The 22,426-nt window shown below is 37.2% G+C and overlaps 2 protein-coding genes across 6 annotated transcripts in view; one reads left to right on the top strand and one right to left on the bottom strand.

Moving 5' to 3' along the window:
- Positions 1 to 4,314: 4,314 nt before the first annotated feature.
- On the bottom strand, positions 4,315 to 14,599 carry LOC108754529 (tyrosine-protein kinase Abl). Of its 4 annotated transcripts, none has more exons than XM_018496916.1 (10): positions 13,928 to 14,599; positions 12,936 to 13,089; positions 12,561 to 12,670; positions 11,427 to 12,433; positions 11,098 to 11,353; positions 10,870 to 11,004; positions 10,434 to 10,569; positions 10,224 to 10,351; positions 9,048 to 9,259; positions 4,315 to 8,793 (listed from the first exon to the last, which is right to left on the bottom strand). In XM_018496916.1, exons 1-10 carry the CDS (start codon positions 14,052 to 14,054, stop codon positions 6,475 to 6,477), a joined length of 4,584 nt encoding a protein of 1,527 aa, XP_018352418.1. In that variant the 5' UTR covers positions 14,055 to 14,599; the 3' UTR covers positions 4,315 to 6,474. The 4 variants fall into 4 exon arrangements, with proteins under 4 accessions (XP_018352418.1, XP_018352420.1, XP_018352419.1 ...); XM_018496918.1 differs by having other exon boundaries at positions 9,048 to 9,211; XM_018496917.1 differs by having other exon boundaries at positions 10,245 to 10,351.
- Positions 14,600 to 16,214: 1,615 nt separating this feature from the next.
- The window catches only part of LOC108754580 (importin-7), an 8,724-nt gene continuing 2,512 nt past the window's right edge, over positions 16,215 to 22,426 (top strand). Inside the window, exons 1-12 of one of the 2 annotated variants that reach the window (XM_018497013.1) lie at positions 16,215 to 16,450; positions 18,588 to 18,669; positions 18,766 to 18,916; positions 19,368 to 19,526; positions 19,609 to 19,765; positions 20,092 to 20,282; positions 20,374 to 20,547; positions 20,641 to 20,786; positions 20,871 to 21,022; positions 21,145 to 21,264; positions 21,404 to 21,730; positions 21,963 to 22,149. In XM_018497013.1, the coding sequence (XP_018352515.1) occupies positions 16,367 to 16,450; positions 18,588 to 18,669; positions 18,766 to 18,916; positions 19,368 to 19,526; positions 19,609 to 19,765; positions 20,092 to 20,282; positions 20,374 to 20,547; positions 20,641 to 20,786; positions 20,871 to 21,022; positions 21,145 to 21,264; positions 21,404 to 21,730; positions 21,963 to 22,149 (1,930 nt within the window). In that variant the 5' untranslated portion in view covers positions 16,215 to 16,366. Of the gene's footprint in view, positions 16,451 to 18,587; positions 18,670 to 18,765; positions 18,917 to 19,367; positions 19,527 to 19,608; positions 19,766 to 20,091; positions 20,283 to 20,373; positions 20,548 to 20,640; positions 20,787 to 20,858; positions 21,023 to 21,144; positions 21,265 to 21,403; positions 21,731 to 21,962; positions 22,150 to 22,426 lie in introns of both variants that reach the window. The other variant, XM_018497012.1, reaches the window with a different exon arrangement.

The raw sequence follows: 22,426 nt of genomic DNA, 5'->3' as shown, positions 1-22,426 counted from the left end.
CGTGAGCCGTGCGCGCTCCCGAGCCGCCGCGGAACACGCCGACGGGCTCCTGCCCAGCAAGTGCGTAACGGCCTCGGTCCTCTCTCTCTCTCTTTCTGTCACGGCAGCCTAACCAACATGTCCTCATTAGCGATTCCAGGCGGGCGGCACAGGCCAGTCCGTTACTCACTCCGCCGGCGGGTCCGCGCGCTACCCCGCGACGGGGTTACTTACGACGGCCGGCCGCGATACGACGAACGCTCGTGCTCGATCGCGGTACGCACCAAATCAATAATATATTTACATAAAAGTGAATACTAGCGTTTGGCGCCATCATGCCTGAAAAAATAACTGTGGAAGTACGATGTCACGTGACCGAGCCAGCGAGATCTCGCGATCTCGCCTCTGCTACGATTACAAAGTCGATATAGATCGCCAGCCGAATTGATACCTCGTCCGCGACGCCCTGTCGCCATCTGTCAGCGCGTGTACGCACTTCCGCGAACGTACAATCTTTCAAAACCTGCGCCTCAGATCACCCAAGTCAGAGAGACTCAAGGAAGAGTGGGGTGGGTGATGTTCCTCTTCTCTGATTGGTTCTGCCATTTACAGAGCATACACACACACATATATATATATATATATATATATATATACAAACATACACACAATACTAGTACGGTACAATACAAGTGTGTGCAGCACCGTAAGTTCCATCCTATCATATTTCCTACCAAAGGGAAACCTGAGAAAGAACATGATGGCCCAAAACCGCAAAATTCAACCTTTAACAATGTCTTAACATGTTAATACGACTCTCTTATCGATTCGTGACACCTCAAGACAGAACTTAAGACGATCCTGAATATAAGAACTAGCTATGAATACTGGCCTTAAGTACAGTCTTAATATGTCATGAACCAATCAGTAAGGCCGCATTAGCGACTTAAAATATATTAAGACGGTTTTAAAATAAGAAACCGACTATGGCAGTGTTCCAAAATTCATTGCCAGCGCTGAAAATGTACAGTTTACGTATACTATACATTTTCAGCATTGGTAGTGAATTTTGAAACACAGTCTATAAATATCGGCCAAAGAATCAATTTACATATAGAGAAAATCATATTATTAGAAAGTTTTTGCAATAATTCAAATCCAAATATGATGAAGTCACGTTAGACTTTTCTTAAATAGTTGTTATGAAGAAGATAATCTTAGCATTCACCGTATTTGAATGTTACAGTCATAAAATAACAGAAGAATATTCGACTGTAGTTGATTAGTTCTTACATTCTGATCCAGTTTGAACTCTCAGTGGAAACTAAGGTCATTGATTCGTGATTTTTTAAGACTGTACTTAAGATGCTCTTGAATATAATGGCCCTTGCACATAGAACGTGATTACGCTTGCCGCGCAGCGGAAGTTGGCGCAACAACCAATCAACATCTTGCGTGTCGCGCGAGACGAACATCGCGCTGATGTGTCAAAGCAATAAGATGTGAACTTAAAAGTGCTTTCCATTTGATGACACAAGTGTTATTCTATCTTTGTCACTTTCTGAATGTTAACAAGAATAAAACGACGCTTTTGTCGACTTGTGTCGACCCTAAGTCGTTGAGCCAACGAAAATACTGCTTTCGATCTACATACTCTAACCGAAATAGCAGTAAACTTATCCATAAGGCGAGTTTCAACCGGTTGAAATTCACTTTATTGCGAGATTATGGATAAATTTACTGTTATTTCTATTTCCATTAGATACATTACATAGACCTAAAGCGATATCCTGATTGGCTCGGCTTACGAATACTGCCCTTAAAATTAGCTTAAGCGGCACGCATGCGTGCGCTATCCACGCGCATGCGTGTGAGTTTTTCAAATGTTATTAGAAAGATTTAGTCAGAGTCAGGAAAGAAAGATTAGTTGAGTATTCTAAAATCGCATATGTCTAATGCAAGTGACTACGTACTAATTATTCAAATGACATTTTATATTACACATTTTTAAAAGATTTATGCATTAATTGAAAATGAAAATGAACAAAATTGCTATTTTACGATTTATAGAATAATTCTCTCTAATTTAATTGCTAATCAGGTACACCTATAGCTCCAATATAATATTAATATATTTTAATGATATTAATTAAAATATATGACTAAATAAATAAATTGCCGATTTATCCTTCCAGCAATTATATTTTTATAAAGTTAAAATTTCTGAAAACGAACTTGTGACAATTATAAATACTAATTTAATGTACTACACACACATTTCAAATATTTGATTATATATTTGATTACACCATATAATTCTTATTATCTACTTGTTCACTTTCGCAGATCTTACAAGCTAATCAAATCGTGCTGGCTTGCACATTGTAAAAGTATTTATGAAACTGTATTACATTTTCTGGGCAAAGAGAGAAATAAGCAACAATAATATTGCCAAACATATTCCTTTTTATCTTCTTTTGATTATATATACAGAATATTCAAATAAGGTCGGGACCCAGGATTTACTCGAAAGGATGACGTTTTTGAAAGAAATGTTTCAGACAAAAGTTGTAAGATACAAAAAGATCTATTTACAGATCTTATCAGTTTGATCTTGAATGGCGTCGCCAATGTCAGGTCAAGATCAAATCGATTTTTTTTAATGGGACGACCTATTTTTTATTCCTGAATCTAATAGCCGATGTTAAGAGCTTTTTAAAACACATCTTTAAAAATATAAAATATAATGAATATATAAAATAACATTAATTAATTTAAACATTTATTTTTTATATATAAAATATTGTTATTAATTAATTTAAAATGTCAATAAAAATGTCATCCTCCCGAGTAAATCCGAGGTCCCGATCTTTTTTAAACATCCTGGTATATATTAACTATTATATGTATATAATTTCAAATAATTTCAAGAATGTATATGAATACAACGCTATTCTAACATGGAACGAAAATGGTGTAGTCGGCATTGTCGACAAATGTAATCTATAAAAGTTCTGGATAGAGTTGCTATCTTCAGAACATATACCATTTATATACTCTTAACGCTCAGCCAAATACAGGATAAATGCTAATATTCGCATCATACTCTTGCACTCTTGACTATAAAAATATCAGAGAAGTAGAAATATTTGAAAATATTAGATCCATTTGTTTCTGTACCTCGATTTTTATGACTTGGATTTTAATTTGAATTTCTTGTCACGCTTAAATAAATTCTTAATACCTTCGTGTTAAGACGATATCTGTATTTTTATTTCACTATTTGTCTCATAACAAATTTCTTAAACTTATTTCCTCGTTTGTAATAAAGTTTCTGATATGAAATACTAAGAAATAACTATAAGGATAAAACTTGCATTATATTAGGAGAGTGCATTGAAAGCTGCTGTTTACGTCTAGATGGCGTATGCTGTTGTCAGATACATCTGTTACTTATATCATTTTGAAAAGTGTAAACATTTCCCGCTAAAATACAATTAACAAACGCTATCCTTTGTTTCACAGAACGCATGTGCTTTTCTAGAATTAAAATGGGACGCGATAAATTGTTTTTCCGATACGTATACTTCTATACTACTTTAATTTGAAAAAAAAAGTGCAGCTGAAATTTGATTGCTAGCGGAAACTTATATGGTGAATCATTTCTAATCTTTCTAATCAAGGCAAAGTAGAATATTAGCAGATGAGCTCCAAAATGTTCAATCAAATTTTTCTAATCACAGTCATGGATAACAAATGGAAAATCGTAAATGACCATTTTCGATTACTACAACTACTAGAATAATGAGTTAACTATCAGGGACCTGATAAGACTGTTATTTAGATTTATGCAATATACAATAATTTATAAACAGCGATAATTTGTATAAACTGTGATAATTGCTAAAGAAAATTTTAAAATGTTATATATATATTTATAATAAATATATATCATAAAATAAACACAATATATATGTTAGTTTATTTGCAAATATATAATAATGTAATGTATATAGCAAAATAAAATACAATTTTGACAGTATACATTATCCGGGATAAAATTACAAGTCATCCAAATTGAAAAAAAAAACAACATAATTTGATAATTATTTTTATTTTCGGTTTTTCAATCTTATATCAATGTATAAAGCAATATTAAAATTTTGTATTAGTAAATCAGTACGTTGGTCGATTCTTGTAATTTTACATCAAAAAATTAGAAATAAATACGAGAGAGTATAAATAGACATAAAATTACTATAATACATTATATAAAACATTAATTTTAGTATCTCTTTCAATAATACAATTTCATATACGAATAAATGTCTGGTGACTAAAATTTATTCGTATAACTATTATCGTTTCTGTTGAGCATGATTCTTTTGATGAAAAGAAGAGAAAGAGCTTGATTATTTTATCACAGGTACAAAATATAAAGAAATTCGAGATATTGGATCAAAAGAAGAAATACATTTACATGATTAAGAGTACTAGTGAATTCAATATGTATACTACTAGCTGTAACATATAATATAGGCAGTGTGTCATAAGAAACAGTTCATCGATGACTTATTTCCTCTATTGCATTCTCTTTTAGTATCGAGAGCACAATCAAGCCGAACGAAGTATAAGCCTGAAAACCTCCATAAAATCAATCCGGTATACTATCGTAGGGATAATAGCTTTACAGTCGATGTATTATTATACAAACTACAAAACTTAACTTATTTGTTCCTTTCGCGGGGATGCATACAGCGACGTTAACAAGCATCTGCGTAGAACTATATAACATTACGTCATCATAAATAACAGAAATTTAACTGCATATATAATACTTACTAAAGCTTACTCTTTTCTTTTTGTTTCTTTATCTAAAAGATGTAAAACGTATGCGATATATGAATGACAATACAGAAGAATAAGTGCGAGTAACAAATGCATGATGTTTACAAACTTCATTGCATACGACAGCATGTAGAGAAAATACTGTACAGACACAGATAATACGTATCGTATATTATTATTTGTCCATTTAGGAACATTTATACTGGCCGTAATCGTATGCCGTAATCAATAAGAATTGACTAATCACAGTCGAGTATTCTCCTCTTATTCGGCTGTAAAAGAGGAATATTTGATTAATTGATTCTTACAGATTACGGCATACGGTTACGGCCAGTATAAATACTCCTTTACTTTGTTTTGGCTCTCTCAGTTCATCTATAACGTGTCTATCGGAGACACACTTTCCATAAATTAACTGTTACTGAATCGTTCACACATGGATGTCTTCAGGCGAATATTTCCGCTATTGTGCTTTTGGAAGAACCATACCATCCTGGATAAGAACAAAGCACACGACACTCAAAAATTGTTTGATTAATTACATTCGATTTTGTGGTTTGTTTTGAATATAATTTTACGTGTAGGCGTAATCGATTCGCGTTGTGTATAGCTGTTATATCCAACTTACTCTATACAAATACAAAATCGTTTATATTGTCCCACAGTACACATGAAACGGCTTATGTTTAGGTGTGTTGTCCGTATTTATATATATAGTCTAATCTAAAAATCTCGCGTATAATATATATATATATACTAAGCACGATGTGTGTATAAAATTACATGTAAAACGAAACGATTTATATATACGCGATACGTAAGCGATTCGAGGATATAGAGTTTAGCGCGTTCGATATTTTCGCGTCCGCGACGCGACTCATTTTTTCGCGTTTAATATGCCACCATTCAATCATGCCAATACGCCGATTATATACTACTGAGAATTTGCTTCATCGGTTATTCCATACAGTAATTATAATCATCACATTTACTACCGTATATGAAAACCGTCGTTACGTCTCGACATAAAAATTCAATCATGCAATGGTGTATACGTTTACTTCTCGTTTTAAGGCCGTATTCCTGCCAGGCCTGTGACGTTGTACACGCTGATCATAGCGGTCTCTTAAAGATCTTCCAAAAAAAACGCATGGATGGTATGCAGGCAGAGAGATGTAAATATATACGAACTTATAGAATTTACTGCGTATATATAGGATCTCGTACGAATTGTGTTTTATCTCGTACATGTTGTGTTCCTATGTGACTGCGTGTCGAGAAGTGTCACCGACGATTCATGCAACTTTGGATTAATTCCTCTAACAATCATGCAGTCGTATTATCGATTAAAGACTTATTCACATTAAGTTCACTCTTATTCGCTCGCGTAGATTAATTGCTATGCTTTCAAAAAAGATTTCATTCCTTGATAAAACCTTACTTAGTGACTTAGATATATATTTATATAAATTTATATGTATACTATACGTCCACATGCGGATGCGAGATAGAGAGAGAAAGAGATAGGAGGGACGAGAGTGATGACTTCTGCGATCGGGGTACATCACAGGGATAGGGTGATGGAGTGCAGGGAAAACTCGCAGGGCAAGATGCTCGTTTTGATTTTTCAGCCGGCCCGGTGCGGCTTTACCTTTGCACCGTGTTTATCACGTCCTTTATCGTATTCTGCACATCACACAAGAGTCTCGTATTCTCGGTGATGTTGCGTGTGCCGGCAGCTCGCAGCTGTCTCGCCTGCAGCTCGAGCCGGGTGAGCAGGTCGCGAAATTGGAATCTCGCATGCGGCGCGATTGCCGTGTCCGTTAGGTTGACGCACATGCCGTGAAGCAGGCCGACCTTGTCAGAAAGCTGTAGCCAGCTAGCCATAACTATGGTGGGACTACCCTTCAGATTCAAAATGCTATTTTCTATAACGTTCGAAATTTCCATCACGCTATGCTTCGCCCCTTTCGTCATTTCGCCGCTGGTCTGCTTGCTGCCGTCGTCGTCGCTCTGCGACGACTTGTTGCAATTCGGCGTGGCGTATATCGAGGAACCAAAATGTTTGCTGGAGGGTCCGAGTGGTTTCAACGGTTTGGCCGGTACGATCGGCTTTTCCATTTCCAAGGTTACTGAGGATGACGAGGTCGGAGGCCATATTCGCGGATCGCCTTTGCTGGTCGAGCTTCTGGTCGAGGCACCGCTATGATCCTCTGGAGAGTCCTCGCTTGCAATGTCACCGATATCCTGTTTGCTACTCGCCCCTCTCACATTTAATTTAGGACTAAGTGGTTGGTTATCACAAGAAGCCTCTTTGTTCTCCCACAATTTTTTTAGGCTACTAATACTACCGGTGCTGCGGCGCTTGTCATCGTTCATATCATCCACGCCGGATGACGAATCCGCCGAATCCGCGATGTTACTTCCCTGCGTGCAGTCGTCGAAACGCGACGACTTGCTCTTCTCGTCCGCCACGGCCCTCTCCTTGTCAGTGTTATCCACCTTTCGCAACCGAGCCTTGAAGTCGATTATTTGACTGTCCGGATTCTCTTCCCTCTGTGGATTACTTCTCTTGTCTACCTTCTTCAATTTGAAACCTACGCTAGCAGCACTCAATACATGGCCTTCCGTAATCGGCGAGGTCATCGGGATCTCCTTGTGGCCGCTGCTCCTCTCAGTGTGCGCGCCCAACATGTTCGTGTGAACGTGTTCCTGAACATTGGATACGTCATTGCTTTTCAACATCGAGATCGCGTACTCGCTCGGGACGATATGCTGCTTATTGGCGGAATCCATGCTGAAGCTGGCGCACAACTCGGATAGAAGCTGCGACGCCGGGTCGAGCGGTGCCGCCGACAGAGGCGCGTTGCTACTAGCGACGCTACCAGTCTTCTTCGCGAAGCCGGTACCACCGTGTTTCATGTCTGCACTCTGCTTGATCTCGTTGATCAGCTTGAGCTCCAGCATCTCCTTCATGCCAGGTTTGGATTCGAAGGGATCGGTGGTACCGGTTCCGATTACGGCACCGTCGATAGGCGGCGGCGGTGGTGGAGGCGGCGGTGGCGCCTCCTCGGGTGCCACGATCGTCGCGTCCAACGATTCTGTTTTGATCGTACCACTGCTCGTCGTTTCCTTTGGTCTATAAACTAATTTCTTCTCGTCCACGGACTTACCAATGCCGCCGCCGCTACCGCAATGCGCATCGCCGGCAGTCGTTTCCCGGCGTCGCAGATTCACGCCGAATCGCGAACTAGCCTCCTTCACTGATGGCTCCGCGTTTCTCACGTCATTATTTCTATCGTCCTGATCGTGATCGCTGATCTCGTCTTTGCTCCGCCATTCTGTTTTCACTTTCCTAAGGCCAACTGGCGAGCTCGCTATCTTCGTGTGAGAAGAGGATGGCTCGCATGGTGACGCCGTTGTGACAGGTGGCGGCAAGTCACAGTGATCGAAGGCTTCGTCCGGAGGAGGTGGTAGATCCACCGGTGGTGGTGGAAACTCCAGATCAGCCAGAGTTGGCTGAATTGATCTCGACGGGCTGGCGGTACGGAAGCTAGAATTGTTCGGCGCTCGAAAAGTTCGCAAGCCGATCCCTTCCGTATTGGTCTTCCTGATACCTACGGCACGGCTGCGAGGTGAATTCGGCGGCTGATAGGTATTCACCACTCCACTCGAAGAATTGCTACGCGTCATCTGTGGTTGATTGCGTAAATTGTTCTGGCGAGGTGAAAGGGAACGGTGCTGCGGGATCACATCGACAACACTCGCGGTGATGATATCTTGCTGCTGCTGTTCTATGACTGCATTGGATAAAGAGGACGTGGCGATATTCTCCTGATTCGGCGGCATACCGCTTTGTCGTAAAGATTCCAAATATGCCCCGATTCTGGCTCCTTTTGGCAGAGTGCCGTAGCGGTTGATCGCCCTTTTAACATTTTGCACCTCCAGCGCACCCACGTGGACCAGCTGAAATAGATTTTTATTCTAAATCGCGGAATCGCTTTTTCTAATCAAACAACGCAAGTTATTCAAGCAGTGCTAAATGCATTTACCATCGAAACGGACTTTACTTTGAGATTCTTAACACAAACATACAGAAATATTATCATTACAGTATCTGGTAATATTTAATGTCATACGCGGGTAAAGAAGGTATTGTTTCTGTGTCTAGTATTTATATAGCTTTGAAATTGTGGCCGCTCAATGTAAGATCATTGTACCTTCTGAGGCAGTACTTCCTTAGACGTGTAAGGTCGAGATTTAATTTGTTTCTGATTGCATGGTAAGTTGGATACTGGTTCCGGCGAGGTTGACGGTTGAGGAACAAAGTTATGTTCTGCTGTCCCTTGCGACCCATCTCCGTCGTCGTCCATATCGCAACCTCCTGTAGTAATTGACTGTGTAGCCATTGTCACGAGATCACGTGTGATACCTGAGTCGCCATTTAATAAGGTGTACTGTATATAATCTATAGCTAAGGTATCTCTCCAGCATGTAAGCACAACGCGTTATAGACAATTCTGGAGGAAAGCTAAGAAAAGAATATTTGCGGCGCCTATCAATCTTATTTTCTGCTTTTCCTTCTAGTCACACTTCATTCATCCTAGGGTCATTCTCCTTTAATCGACATTCAGTTAACAGCAGATCCTTAAATTGTGTTTATTAGTTATGTAATCCTATTAGTTAAATAAGAGTGACGTCGTTGACAATAAATAATCAGTGAAAATGAGAAATGGTATATGACGTGTGTTAGTTTTCTGAATGATTTTTTTGTGATATATGTATGAATAAGAAGCTCAGTAAACTCACGTAACACTGCTTGAACACAGTTGAATTTTATACGATGATAAAATCGACGAAATAATACCCCTTGCGCAGTCGAATCTCAATCTTTAGAATGAGAATAATTAAACGAGAAATTAAAATGATACATATCTAGAAATCTAAAACCAAAGAGAAAAAACGACGTTCTACTTGTACCTCTGCAAAAACAAATATCATGCATGAGTACCTAATATGGAACCTGTTGGGTTTGTAACTCATTGTCAGTATGATAAATAACATATGTAAAATATCGTTCCCTATTCGTATAAGTGGGAACGAAGAACTGTAGCTACGATTAACAGTATGTACGAGATGCAGACGCTCGAGAGTATGCATTAATAAAATATATCCAAGTACTATTATACCGGAAATTAGTATTCGGCGTGTATTCAACATTCAAGTATACATACTGGCTCGAGGAGAATGACCCACATTCATGAAGCTGTAAATCACTGTAGGCGGAGATGCATATCAAAATTAAACTTAAAGTCAACTGAAAGTTAACAAAAGAAATCAAATGGAAGCAGCATTCGTGCATTCATCATTACACTTAATTTGATATAGTGGAATACCTTCAAAAATTTTATCAATACCATTTAGATCTGTGCCATCGTCAAGCGTCATAGTGCTCACTTCAACATTTTGCTGATCTTGTTCTTGATAGGCAGAATCTCGAAAAGAACTGCACGATGATAGCAAGCTGTCACAGAAGATAAATAACTTTGTTATATACCGAATTATGATTGTATGTTTTATAGGAAAAAAAAAGAAAATATAAGTACCTTGTTCGCTTAGGAGGTGCTGGTGCCTGTTTTCCTTTTTTATTGGTAGATCTTCGCATTTGAACCATATTACTATTACTCCTACTTGACAAACCTCCCATAAAAGTACTTAACTTGGTGACCGAGCTGGCTCCTTCTACATAAAATATATTTGGTCAAATAAATACTACTATTTTAGATAAATAATATGTATTAGATACTTCTATATAATGTAAAAACAAAAATTATATTCAAATATTTAAAGAAAAGAATATCAGAAGCAATAATATTATTCAATATCCTTTGAAATATATGTTAAAATTTAGAAAGATCAAATTTAAACTATCTTTTTTAATTATATTACAAAAACTATAATTACAGTTCACACCTTTTTATTTCAGTGTTAAAACACGTCACATGGTTGAGTCATTATCAACACTATAACATTAAATATTACCTTGCGTTATGCCGGAAGAAGATAATTGCTCAGATACAAGAACAAGTCCATGTATATTTCCTGTACTTCCAGTCTGCGATTTTTTGTATGCTAGCAATGGAATTTCCCCGCCACCTTGAAGTTGCTTCTCTACCTCTGTAATATTACAGAAACATATTATAATAAGAACATAATTTTTTTACAAAAAATACAATTAATTAATACTCTAATCTAGAATAATTCATTTACCTTCGGTAATACTAGATTCTTGAAACATATTTTCTAATGAAAGGTGTATTTCCTTAAAAGTTGGCCGTTCTGCCGCTGACCACTGCCAGCACTGACGCATCAGATCATAAACTTTTGTTGGACAACCGGGAGGACATTCCATTCGATAGCCTTTTTCCAACATGTGATAAACGTCCGTTAGATCGACACCAGGATAAGGGGACATTCCATAAGTGGCAATCTCCCATAATAAGATACCGAATGCCCATACATCAGACTGTGAAAAATAAATTATCATTATTCGTAATCCGTAATAAGGGAATAATTATATTTCTTAACGATTTTTGTACCTTTGTGGAGAATTTATTATATGCTAAACCTTCTGGTGCAGTCCATTTTATAGGAAATTTCGCCCCTGCATGGGCTGTGTACGTATCGTCTCTCATAAGACGAGCTAGACCGAAATCTGCAACCTTAACAAGATGGTTTTCGCCGACCAGACAATTCCTGGCCGCCAAGTCACGATGAATGAAGTTTCTACTCTCTAAATAACTCATGCCGCTCGCAATCTGTGTAGCCATGTGCATCAGAACTACAGCGTTAATCTGATGCTTACTCTCGTTTCGCAGGTAATCCAGGAGATTTCCTTTGCTCATGAATTCCGTGATGATGTAGAACGGTGGTTCACGTGTACAAACTCCCAATAATTGTACCAGATTTCGATGTTTCATTTCCTTCATGATAGCCGCTTCCTCTAGAAAATCCTTCAATGCCATCGTATCCTCCTTCAGAGTTTTAACCGCTACGGTCATGTTGTATCTCTTCCAGACTGCTTCATACACATCGCCGTATTGGCCGCCTCCTAACTTATGTCTCATTACTATGTCCGTCCTGTTAATCTCCCATTCGTCCGGCTCCGGACTCAAAGGGAAGACGGTAGGCTTATTATGCTTTGGTGCAGGGTAAAGCAGTTGCGTTATAAGGCCATCAGCAAGCATTGAATGATGATGCACTAACTCAGCTAACGTGTTGAATTTGCTTTCCGTTGTGACGAACATCTTTCCTTCGCTATCTTCGTTGATCCTATAGTGATACACTCGACCCTCGTATCTCAAAGAGATGCTACGTTGCCCGGGACTGCTCTCCGATTCCCGTACAAGAAAACTACCATTTATCCCTGAACTCAGCAAATACTCTGCAGCATTCCTAGATATCCTCCCATGGTACCAAGAGTGTTTTTCCAAGGAGTTCACGGGTGTAACGTAATTCGATGGTACCCATCCCACTTGCCCAGAGCTCGAATGAGCCTCGCACCATTCTCCGCTTTTATTATAACTTAGGATACGTACTTGTTCACCTGTTCGGAAAAATTAGAAGATAACATTTAAGTTGTTACACTTATAAAAAAATCAACATTTACGTTCTAAAACTTGATGAAATGCAATGTTTTATGTAATATATTTAATGAAACATAAATTTAATACCCTTTTTCAAACTAAGTTGATTCTCCCCACCAGCTTGAAAATCATACAAGGCAACAAATAATTGAGGATCATCCTCCTCTTGTGCTAAGAGGTTTTCCTTGCTAGTCCATCTGCATAAAAATGGAAAATATTATTTCTAGAACTAAATAACTGATGATATAAAGATAACATCCTTTATATTTAAGATTCTATATCTTATAAATAGAAGTATATAAAAAAAGCAAACCTATGTAATAAGGATCTCCCTATCTTCCTATTATGTATTAAAGATAATTTATATAAGTCTTTTATAGTCTGACCTTATACAAAAATAGATAAAACAGCTATTATATAAGCATGACATATGTCCTTCAGACTTTAAACAGTGAAACTGACCTATTTGCTGCTTCAAGAAGTCCGCTAGCGGATACACTGGCGTGCTGTTGAATGTTAGCTTGCTGTGAAATTGATTGAACACTAGAACCACTTGGGGGATCACCTTCTGGCAATGCTGGAATGTGAGGTAGAGGTCTACTTTGCAAAAGTGCCTCTGTAAAAGATAGAAAACAATCTTTTATGTAACCTTTAATATATCCAAAGGAAAACTTCTAATACTGATAATCTCAAAGCAGCTCTTTGCTTATATAATAATGCAAGATGTTGGAAAATCTCATAATTACATTCAAAGTAACATAACACAATAAGGATGATTAACATATCTGTATGAATCTTCATATAGATATCTTTTTATCTCTTTTTCTATAACATACACAGGTATACATGCTTATATATTACAAAACTTTTATTTAGCCAATAATATTTCTATTAATTCAGACGACATACATGCCAATATAAACATTAATTTATATGTTAGAAAACATCACAAAATTAGAGATGTTTCTTTACAATAAACTAATGTACATTTTCTGTACTTAAAACAAAACAGGTACATGTTTAAAATTTGGTGAAAGCAAGAAGAAAAGTTTTACTATAGTCTAGTACAGCAAAAAAAAAATAAATCTCAAGGTTTGTTTTTTACTCTTGCACTAAGCCTTTTCTTCTCGCTTTACTCGAATCTTAAACATATAGCACTTTAAGCTCCTAAAAATGAATACTATATAATATTAGCTATAAAAAACAGACTTTTAAATTATTTCTAAATACTACTTTCTTATCATTGCTATTAGTCTATAAAGATACCACATCATATTGTGTCAAGTCATGAGAGTACAGTGTTAACATAAAACATGCCACAGGAGAAGTATGCCAGTTTCAGCATGAGTTGCAAAAGCATCGTGCTTCAACAAGTGGAATGTGTTCGAGGATGCTACTTTAGGAGCTCAAGGTCTAGGAGCAAGACAGAGAACGATAGGGACGTGTGTTCTCACCGCTGTGCTCAGTGAATATGTTAGAGCCTATGACGCGCGTATCTTTGAGGTTTCTGGGCTGCTTGCGTGTCTGGCGCACGGTGGACCCGGCGGGGATCACCCTGTCCTTGGTCTGTTGAGCGCCCATAGCGTTTGTCCGCTGATTACCATACCATGCCCCTCCTTCCCGGGTCTGCGTGTAGAGCCCTGTCTGGCTCCTGGTTCGGACTGCCCTCGCGGTCGCGCCGGAAAACACTTCACTTCCGGCATTCGACAGGCGCCGGCGACGGGCCCGACATCGTCGTCGATCGTCGTTGTCGTCGTCGCCGTCGTCGTCCGCGTGAGCCCGGATCCACGCACGCGAGGACACCGCGATCGTCGGCCACGAGCGCGCGACCCACCCACCCGATCGAAGCGCAGATCACAGTGCGGGCCGCGGCGGAGCCATTCACATTTTTACATGTCAATTACCGCTCTCTCTCGCTGCCCCTCGCCATATTTGACAGCTTTTGACGTCGATTATTTAGTTTGTCGATACATTGCTGTGCGGCAGCACGACGCTGGGCGGGTTCTCATGCGATGCCCTCCACGGTGCCCTCCACGGTGCCCTCGTTCGCACGCTCCTAATTCCGAGCCTGTCGTCGCTCGCGTGTATAGATATCGAGCTGTTCGCGAATTGCCGATAATCGCTTTATTCATAATCGAATTTTTTATCAGTTCAGTTTTTCTTTTTTTTTCCCGGTTGGACGATCTCCTTTTTTTTTCTCTTCGATGCTTCATTTATATATTTATCTTATTTTTAGAAAGATTTAACGCCACGCAACTGAAAATGACTGGGAAAGAGAATGAGTCTTCAGAATTTAGACGGAGGATTGCAAAAGGATGTGAAAATCGACCAATCATAAAGCTGCGAGCTCAATTTAAAGAGTTGTTTCAGTCTTTCGCAGTCAATTTTGTATGTACTTTCTTTTTTTTTGGTAAGATGTAAATGGATGGATCTTTTTTCTTTAAGTATATTCGCGTTTCCATCAACATGTTGCAACATCCTATTAAAGCGCTCGAATAGAACATGTTGGAACATGTTGGAACTTGTTAGAACATGCAACGTGAACCAACTTTTTTTCTTTCTAATTATATATACATCTATTTCACTTTAAGGGTCCTGACTAGTCAGCCAGCGACACAGAGGCCTAGTTTACATCGTATGCACCTTAATACTAACTAGTAACTTTCTATTAAATTATTTTAATTTTAGCAATGTATTTAAAGAATGGCTGCGTTCAGCGAACTCAACAGTTGAATGAGCGCTCGCTGCTATTGATATATTCTTTCAGATCTAAAATGCTGATTGGATGATCTAAAAGAATACACCAATAACAGCGAGCGCTCACTCCACTGTTGAGTCCGCTAAACGCAGCCAATGATGTACCAATTGGTACAGTATACATCATAATGATTAAATACACATGTCATGTATATGTTTTAATGCAAAATTCGCTGAAATTAAGCAGAATCCATAATTCGTTCTTAATCTTAAGCAATGTCAAGATGCTAATATGGCTCTCTGATTGATTCATGCACTAGCTTAAGCCATCTCGAATCTTGAGCAACTTCCGCTCTAAAGCCTGCGGCACACGATGCTTATTTTCCTGCTGGATTGCTAGCTGGATTAGAATCTTGCCACCGTATTGGCTGTGGTGCTGTCAGTGCCAGGAGCCCTTTCGTATGCGATTCTTGAAAAGTATTGCATACGAAAAACTGCGTGTAATATTGGCCTTAGAATGGCAACGATTTCGGCCAGATGGGAAGCCCCTAGTCGACTTTTTGCTTTGCGAAAACGACAACCATAGAAAGATGACGAAAAGACGCCTTTTTTTTTTCAGTGGTCTTTTCAACAAAATTAAATTAACTAAAATAGAACCGACAACCAGCAACTGTAACCGATAATCTGTAGTGTGATTACCGAATACAACCTCTGTTGAACGCAGCCATTTGGCTGTACAATTTTTTTCTATAGTTTAGCTTTTCTTTTGCAGCTAAAAACAGCAGACCATGAACTCGAAGTCGAGAGTCAGCAAATTAACTCTATAAATATATAAACTAATCATATTAAAGAATTTTACAACAATTACAAGGCTGTTTTCTCTGCTTAATGCAACTATTGATGGAATCGAGCCTTAAGGCGATATTCATTGCATTGACGATATATCAAACACATCATAGGGGGGGAGGGGAGGGTCGCATATCACGCGAAATGCATGTTTCACGGACCGGATGCGACGATTCAAAAGCTGATCCACGCCGCCATGTTGTTGTGTCACGTGACTGCACTGGGCCAGGCCAGGCAAGGAGCAAGCAGTGCGAGGTGAATGCGCCGGGTCAAGTCCAGTGCTGGGATATTCGATCTGCAAAAATTCAGGCGTCTAATTAATACAAGACGAGCTGAGGCGGCCCGGAGCGATGGACGCGCGTAAGCTCACCGAGCTGTTGCGGGCGACAATCGATCCCGCGCAGCAAAAGGAGGCAGAAGGACAGCTCAACCAGGTATGGAAATTCGCGAGCAAATTTAGAGGAGAAAACGTGCGATTTTACCCGGCGGAAGGTTAAAGGAGTGAGCGAGAAAGAATGTGCGTGTGCGAGGGGTTAGAGAGAGAGAGAGAAAGAGAGGGAGAGAACGAGCACATCGGAGCATCTCTAGCACATGTGGCCTCGTCTTATGTCGATCCTCATCTTCTGATTTTGCACATGTGAACTATGAAACCGGGAAACACGTCCTTGCTGAGAGAATAATGCCGGCGTGCTCATCACTGTTCCCGCCGTCGCTAGCGGGAGGAAAGGGGTCGAGGGGGGGGGGTGAAGGGATCTTTTTTTCGACAGACTTCGTTTCTTCTCGGTGATGAAGCAACCGCGACAAGCTCGATCCAATGAGAAAGAGGTCGGCGAGACCGCAAAGAGGACACCTTTTGTTCAAGTTTTGGATGAATGTTAGCTGAACTTTCGGACCCACGCAGACCCACGCTCGCGCTCGTTAACCTCTCCTCGCGCGTGCGAGGAGATATTCTCGGAGCGCCTGCATTCCTTTGACCCTCGACGTGGTACATAATTCTCGAGATCATACGAATCAGCTATGGCTTTCATATTGCGTGTTAACGCGCCGTTTTGTTCAACGAAATTATCCCAACATGACCTGTAATTTTGCAATCTGTTATACATTGCTAGCGTGTTATTTTTATACTTTAAATATATATGTGTTATGTATATGCTATCTATTGTTCATGTATTCCAAATGCTTCTAAATGCTCTATAAATTACAAACTTGTAGATTTATGATAACAGTAATGATAATGATAATGTAATGATGTTCCTATGAGCAATAAAGTCTGTGGTACACGATGGTTGTTTTTTTTCGTTGGATTGCTAGCTGGATTAGAATCTTGCCATCGTATTGCAAGCTGCAATGCTGGTATTGTCAATCAATACGATGGTTAGATTCTAATCCAGTCAGCAAGAAAATGAGCATCGTGTGCTATAGGCTTAAATTGATACAATAGGTTTTTTTATTGCTGCACTGAACTATATAACTTTCCTTTTCGCTCTTTTGGCAAATATTGAAATGTATTTATATCACTTTAGGTTTTTTTTATAATTGTTTTTTATTGTTTTTTAATTGGTTTTTTTAATTATTGCACTGCAGTACGTTAGAACTTTCCATCTCATTTTTACCAAATATCAGTATAAATTATTGTATATATTTATCAGTATAAATACAAAGAAGATATTCTAGTTTATTTATAAAAATTAAACCTCTGTTCTTTGTTGCTGCATTGATGCTCATCAATATAGATTAACTTTAATCTTGGTTTAACTTACTCTTCATCTTTTTCTAATTCTAAGGCCCAGTTCCACAACTCACGGTTAAGTCTTAACCGAGGTTCAACTTATTCATTATCTTTTTCCAATTCTTGAATTGAAAAGAGATGAGAAACAAAGAAAGTTGAACTTCAGTTAAGAGTTAACCGTGAGTTGTGGAACTGGACTTAAAGAAAAAGACAAAGAGTAAATTGAACCAAGATTAAAATAAGTTAATCTACATTGGTGGAAACGGGCATGAATTGTACTAAATCTTTAGATTTGTTTTCTGTGACTGAACATTTTTTGGAACTTAAAGTTCCAACTGTGAGACAGGTATATGTTTGATATTTATTTTATATATTATGGCAAAAGGAAGAAAGGTAGAGAGTTCCAGTACAGTCTAGCAGAAACAGAAAATGGACTTTTTGTTTCTTGCTGTACCATTTACCTTGCCTCCTTTTCTCTTATGTTAGAAAATAAAAAAGAAATGACAAGCCATGCATAAAGTTAAAAAGAACAGGTTTTTATTAAGTATATAAAGTATATACTAATTCAGTTATAAAAAACAGATTGTTCTGTACTGGACTGCTTTAAAACTTTCTAGTTTTCGCCAAATTTTAAATACATATCTATTTTATTTTAAGTATAATGAATGTGCAGTAGCTGCAGAGAACAGAATTATGTGTTAGTTTATGCTATCTGTTGTTTACGCATTCTGTATATTCTATAAGTTATCATGAGCTTGTAGAATTATAGCATCAAAGCAATAATGCAGCAATGTTAATTGCTATAAGCAATAAATCTATGTGTGCGTGTTTAAATTTTTCAGATTCACAAAATTATTGGTTTTGCACCAACGTTATTGCAGGTAGTAATGTCAAATGAAGTCGATATGCCTGTCAGACAAGCTGGTAAATATTTCTTTGTGATCCCTTTATATTATGTAAACAAATAATACTGAAAACAAATAATAAATTACGAGGCTTAATATTTCGTTATCTTTGTAGGTGTAATTTATTTAAAAAATTTAATTACTTCACACTGGGCTGATAAGGAAGTTGAAAGTGGGCCCATAGAATTTAGTATTCACGAGCAAGATCGTGCAATGATACGTGATGCCATAGTAGATGCTGTGGTACACGCCCCGGACTTAATTAGGTAAGTTGTAATGCGATTTGTATTATTAATTAATAATATTTTAAAACATGAATTCTTACTTCAAAAACAACATAAAATTATTTAAAAAAAAGAAAAAATTATTTTTTACTTATACAAAATTCTCAAATAATATATCTGCAAAAAGAATGTATTCTTAATATGATCAAATATTATTTTTATTTTTTATCATTTTTGTTTTACAATCCTTAAAAAAAAACAATTCTTTCTAAATGGTGATGTTTGTTTAAACAATAAATTTTCTTGTGATAATTTTGATGATTTTTAAAATGAAGTTAAGTTGTGCTTTTGATGATTGACAAAGTAATATTTATTTAATTCATAGTAAATATTTAAAAAAATCACGTTTTTGAATTGTGTCACTTTTGAAGTAAAGGAATGATATAAAGGTACACATTAAAATTATCATAACATATCTGTATTGTATGTTTAGAATTCAATTAGCAGTTTGCATCAGTAATATAGTTAAATACGACTTCCCTGGAAGATGGACGCAAATAGTGGACAAAATTACGATATACCTTCAAAATCCCGATGCTGCGTGCTGGCCTGGTGTTCTCCTCGCGCTGCAACAGCTTGTTAAAAATTTCGAGTATGTTTTATTGTACGCCTTTGATTTTCCATTATATAGGAAACAGTTTTATAATGCTCCGATGGTTCTATCCTAAAACTAGGTACAAGAAAGCAGAAGATAGGGGACCATTAAATGAAGCAATGAACTTATTACTCCCTATGATCTATCAATTGATATTACGCTTATTGCCAGATTCATCTGAACAGTCTGTTCTACTTCAGAAACAGATATTAAAAATTTTCTTTGCACTTACACAGGTATGCAAAAATTTAGAGAGAGGTATAATGTAGCAAATTCGGTCATTTACATTAGATTAATGTTATTAAAAATTACTATACATAAAATTAACAAAATTAAATTGAATACTTTTATTGATTCGGTGCCTAATAATGACATTGTTACATTATTTAATATACATGTGTTATTTAATTGTCAAAGTTGATTATATTGTCACTGCATTTAGATATTTTATACAAAACAGTCTTTAATGTGTATTGATTCGGTGTGAGTGATCGAATTCACCAATAGATCTTGAAAGAGTAAGTGAGAAAAGTATCTTAAAACTTAATGATTATTCCTGCAGTACACACTTCCCCTTGATCTTATTTCGAGAGAGGTATTCTCACAATGGATGGATGTGATAAGACAAATAACTGATAGGCCTGTACCGCCAGAGACTAATAATCCAGATCTTGATGATGACGAACGCATGGAACTGCCTTGGTGGAAATGTAAAAAGTGGGCGTTACATATTTTACACAGAGTGTTTGAAAGGTAATTAAAGTCATTAATGATGACCGAAAGATGACAAAAATAATGAGTGGAAAGATATTTACATTCTTTGATTTTGCACTGTTAATTATAGATACGGTAGCCCAGGAAATGTAACCAAAGAGTATAAAGAATTCTCCGAATGGTACTTGCAAACCTTCAGTGCCGGTATTCTCGAAGTTCTTTTAAAGACTTTGGATCAATATCGTAGGAAAATTTATATCTCTCCTAGAGTAATACAGCAATCAATCAATTATATCAATCAGGGGTAAGGATTTATTTATATGTTAACAAATGAAGGTTTTTTTTTTATTGGACTTAGCAAAGTTTAATAAATATGATAATCTTTTCGAAATTCTAGTGTGAGTCATGCATTTTCTTGGAAATTTTTGAAGCCTCACATGTTCGAGATTATACGTGATGTTTTATTCCCTATTCTCTCATATTCTGCCGCAGATGAGGAATTGTGGAATACTGATCCATACGAATACATCAGAGTAAAATTCGGTAAAGTTGAAGTTAATTAAAATACATTAATCTGAAATATATAGAGGACTTGGAATATCAATGTATTTTCAGATATTTTTGAAGATTTTGTATCACCGGTTACGGCAGCACAAACCTTGTTGCATTCGGCGTGTAGAAAACGAAAAAATATGCTACAAAAAACGATGCAATTCTGTTTGGAGGTGTTAACTAGTCCAAACGCAGACCCAAGACAAAAAGATGGTGCATTACATATGGTGCGTTTATCAGAAATATGTCTGATATTTTTTTTTACGTGGCTATACTACTTTTTTTTATTATTTTTGCACATATGTTTAGTGTATTGTTAACGTAACATGTAAAATTATGTTTTATTTAGATTGGAAGTTTAGCCGATGTCTTATTGAAGAAGAAAGTTTACAAGGAACAAATGGACAAGATGTTACTGCAATACGTATTTCCCGAATTCAACAGTCCTCATGGACATATGCGTGCGAGAGTAAATAAGACAATAATTAGAAACAGTATTTTATATATATATACATGTATATGTATATGTATGTTACAAGTATATTACATAATAATGATAAAATGAGAAAAATATTCAATGCAGTGATAATTGTTAATTCTGCTTTTAGGCCTGCTGGGTGATGCATTACTTCTCGGAAATTAAGTTTAAAACAGAACAAATTTTAGTTGATGCAGTTGGATTAATTACAAATGCCCTCTTGAGAGATCAAGATTTGCCTGTTAAAGTCGAAGCGGCCATAGCACTTCAGATGATGCTTTCGTCACAACAAAAAGCTAAAAAATACATCGAACCATTAATTAAACAAATAACACTTGAATTGTTGACTATTATAAGGCAAACTGAAAACGATGACCTGACGAGTGTTATGCAGAAGATCGTCTGCACATATACTGTGCAATTAATTCCAATTGCTGTGGAAGTGTGCCAGCATTTGGTAAGAAATTTGATAGCATTTTGCAAGAAAAATTATATAGTTAAAATAATTATATAATAGAAACGAAGAAAATTATACTAATAAAAGTTTTTACATCATAATTTACGCCTTTAATCGCGTTGTACTGTTATTAGCCTTGATTTTCTTTGTTTGTGTTAAAATTTAAGAATCCGTATAATTGTTACATTTTAATTTTATATGATAGAACATATGATATATATTCTTTGTTCAGGCTGCTACATTTAGCCAAGTGCTTGAAACAGATGAAGGTAGCGATGAGAAGGCGATAACAGCAATGGGTCTGTTGAACACAATAGAAACGCTGTTAACGGTAATGGAGGAGCACCCCCAAATCTTGTTGCAACTCGAACCGATTGTTCTCCAAGTAGTCGTTTACATCTTCGGACATAATGTAATGGGTATGTTCTTCTCACATTAAAATTTTTATTTTCCATTTTGGTAAAGAATTTTTGATTACTTGGATTACTTAGATTCCGTATGGATTTATACTTCAGTAATCATATTTTTCTGTCACTTAACATTACTTATTAGGGTAATTGTACAATGTTCTTAATTATTTTCTTTGTAGATAGCTATTAATGAAATCCCAATAAGCTCAAGAATACTGTTCTGTCTTCTATTTATTTAGATATTTGATCTTTTTAAACTACAAATTTACACCAAGTAATTTTAGAG

The sequence above is a fragment of the Trachymyrmex septentrionalis genome, unplaced genomic scaffold (assembly GCF_001594115.1).
Source record: "Trachymyrmex septentrionalis isolate Tsep2-gDNA-1 unplaced genomic scaffold, Tsep1.0 scaffold8, whole genome shotgun sequence".
Lineage (NCBI taxonomy): Eukaryota > Metazoa > Arthropoda > Insecta > Hymenoptera > Formicidae > Trachymyrmex > Trachymyrmex septentrionalis.
The sequence above is the reverse complement of the archived record's forward strand: the minus strand, read 5'-3'. Positions and strand labels throughout refer to the sequence as shown.

Bases quoted from the DNA above. Each gene is read 5' to 3' on its own strand.
- LOC108754529 (XM_018496916.1), bottom strand. From the start codon at position 14,054: ATGGGCGCTCAACAGACCAAGGACAGGGTGATCCCCGCCGGGTCCACC. The intron at 13,090-13,927 runs GTGAGAACACAC...TATCTTTTACAG, and splicing joins CATATTCACTGAGCACAGCG to AGGCACTTTTGCAAAGTAGA. The intron at 11,005-11,097 runs GTAAATGAATTA...GTAATATTACAG, and splicing joins AGAATCTAGTATTACCGAAG to AGGTAGAGAAGCAACTTCAA.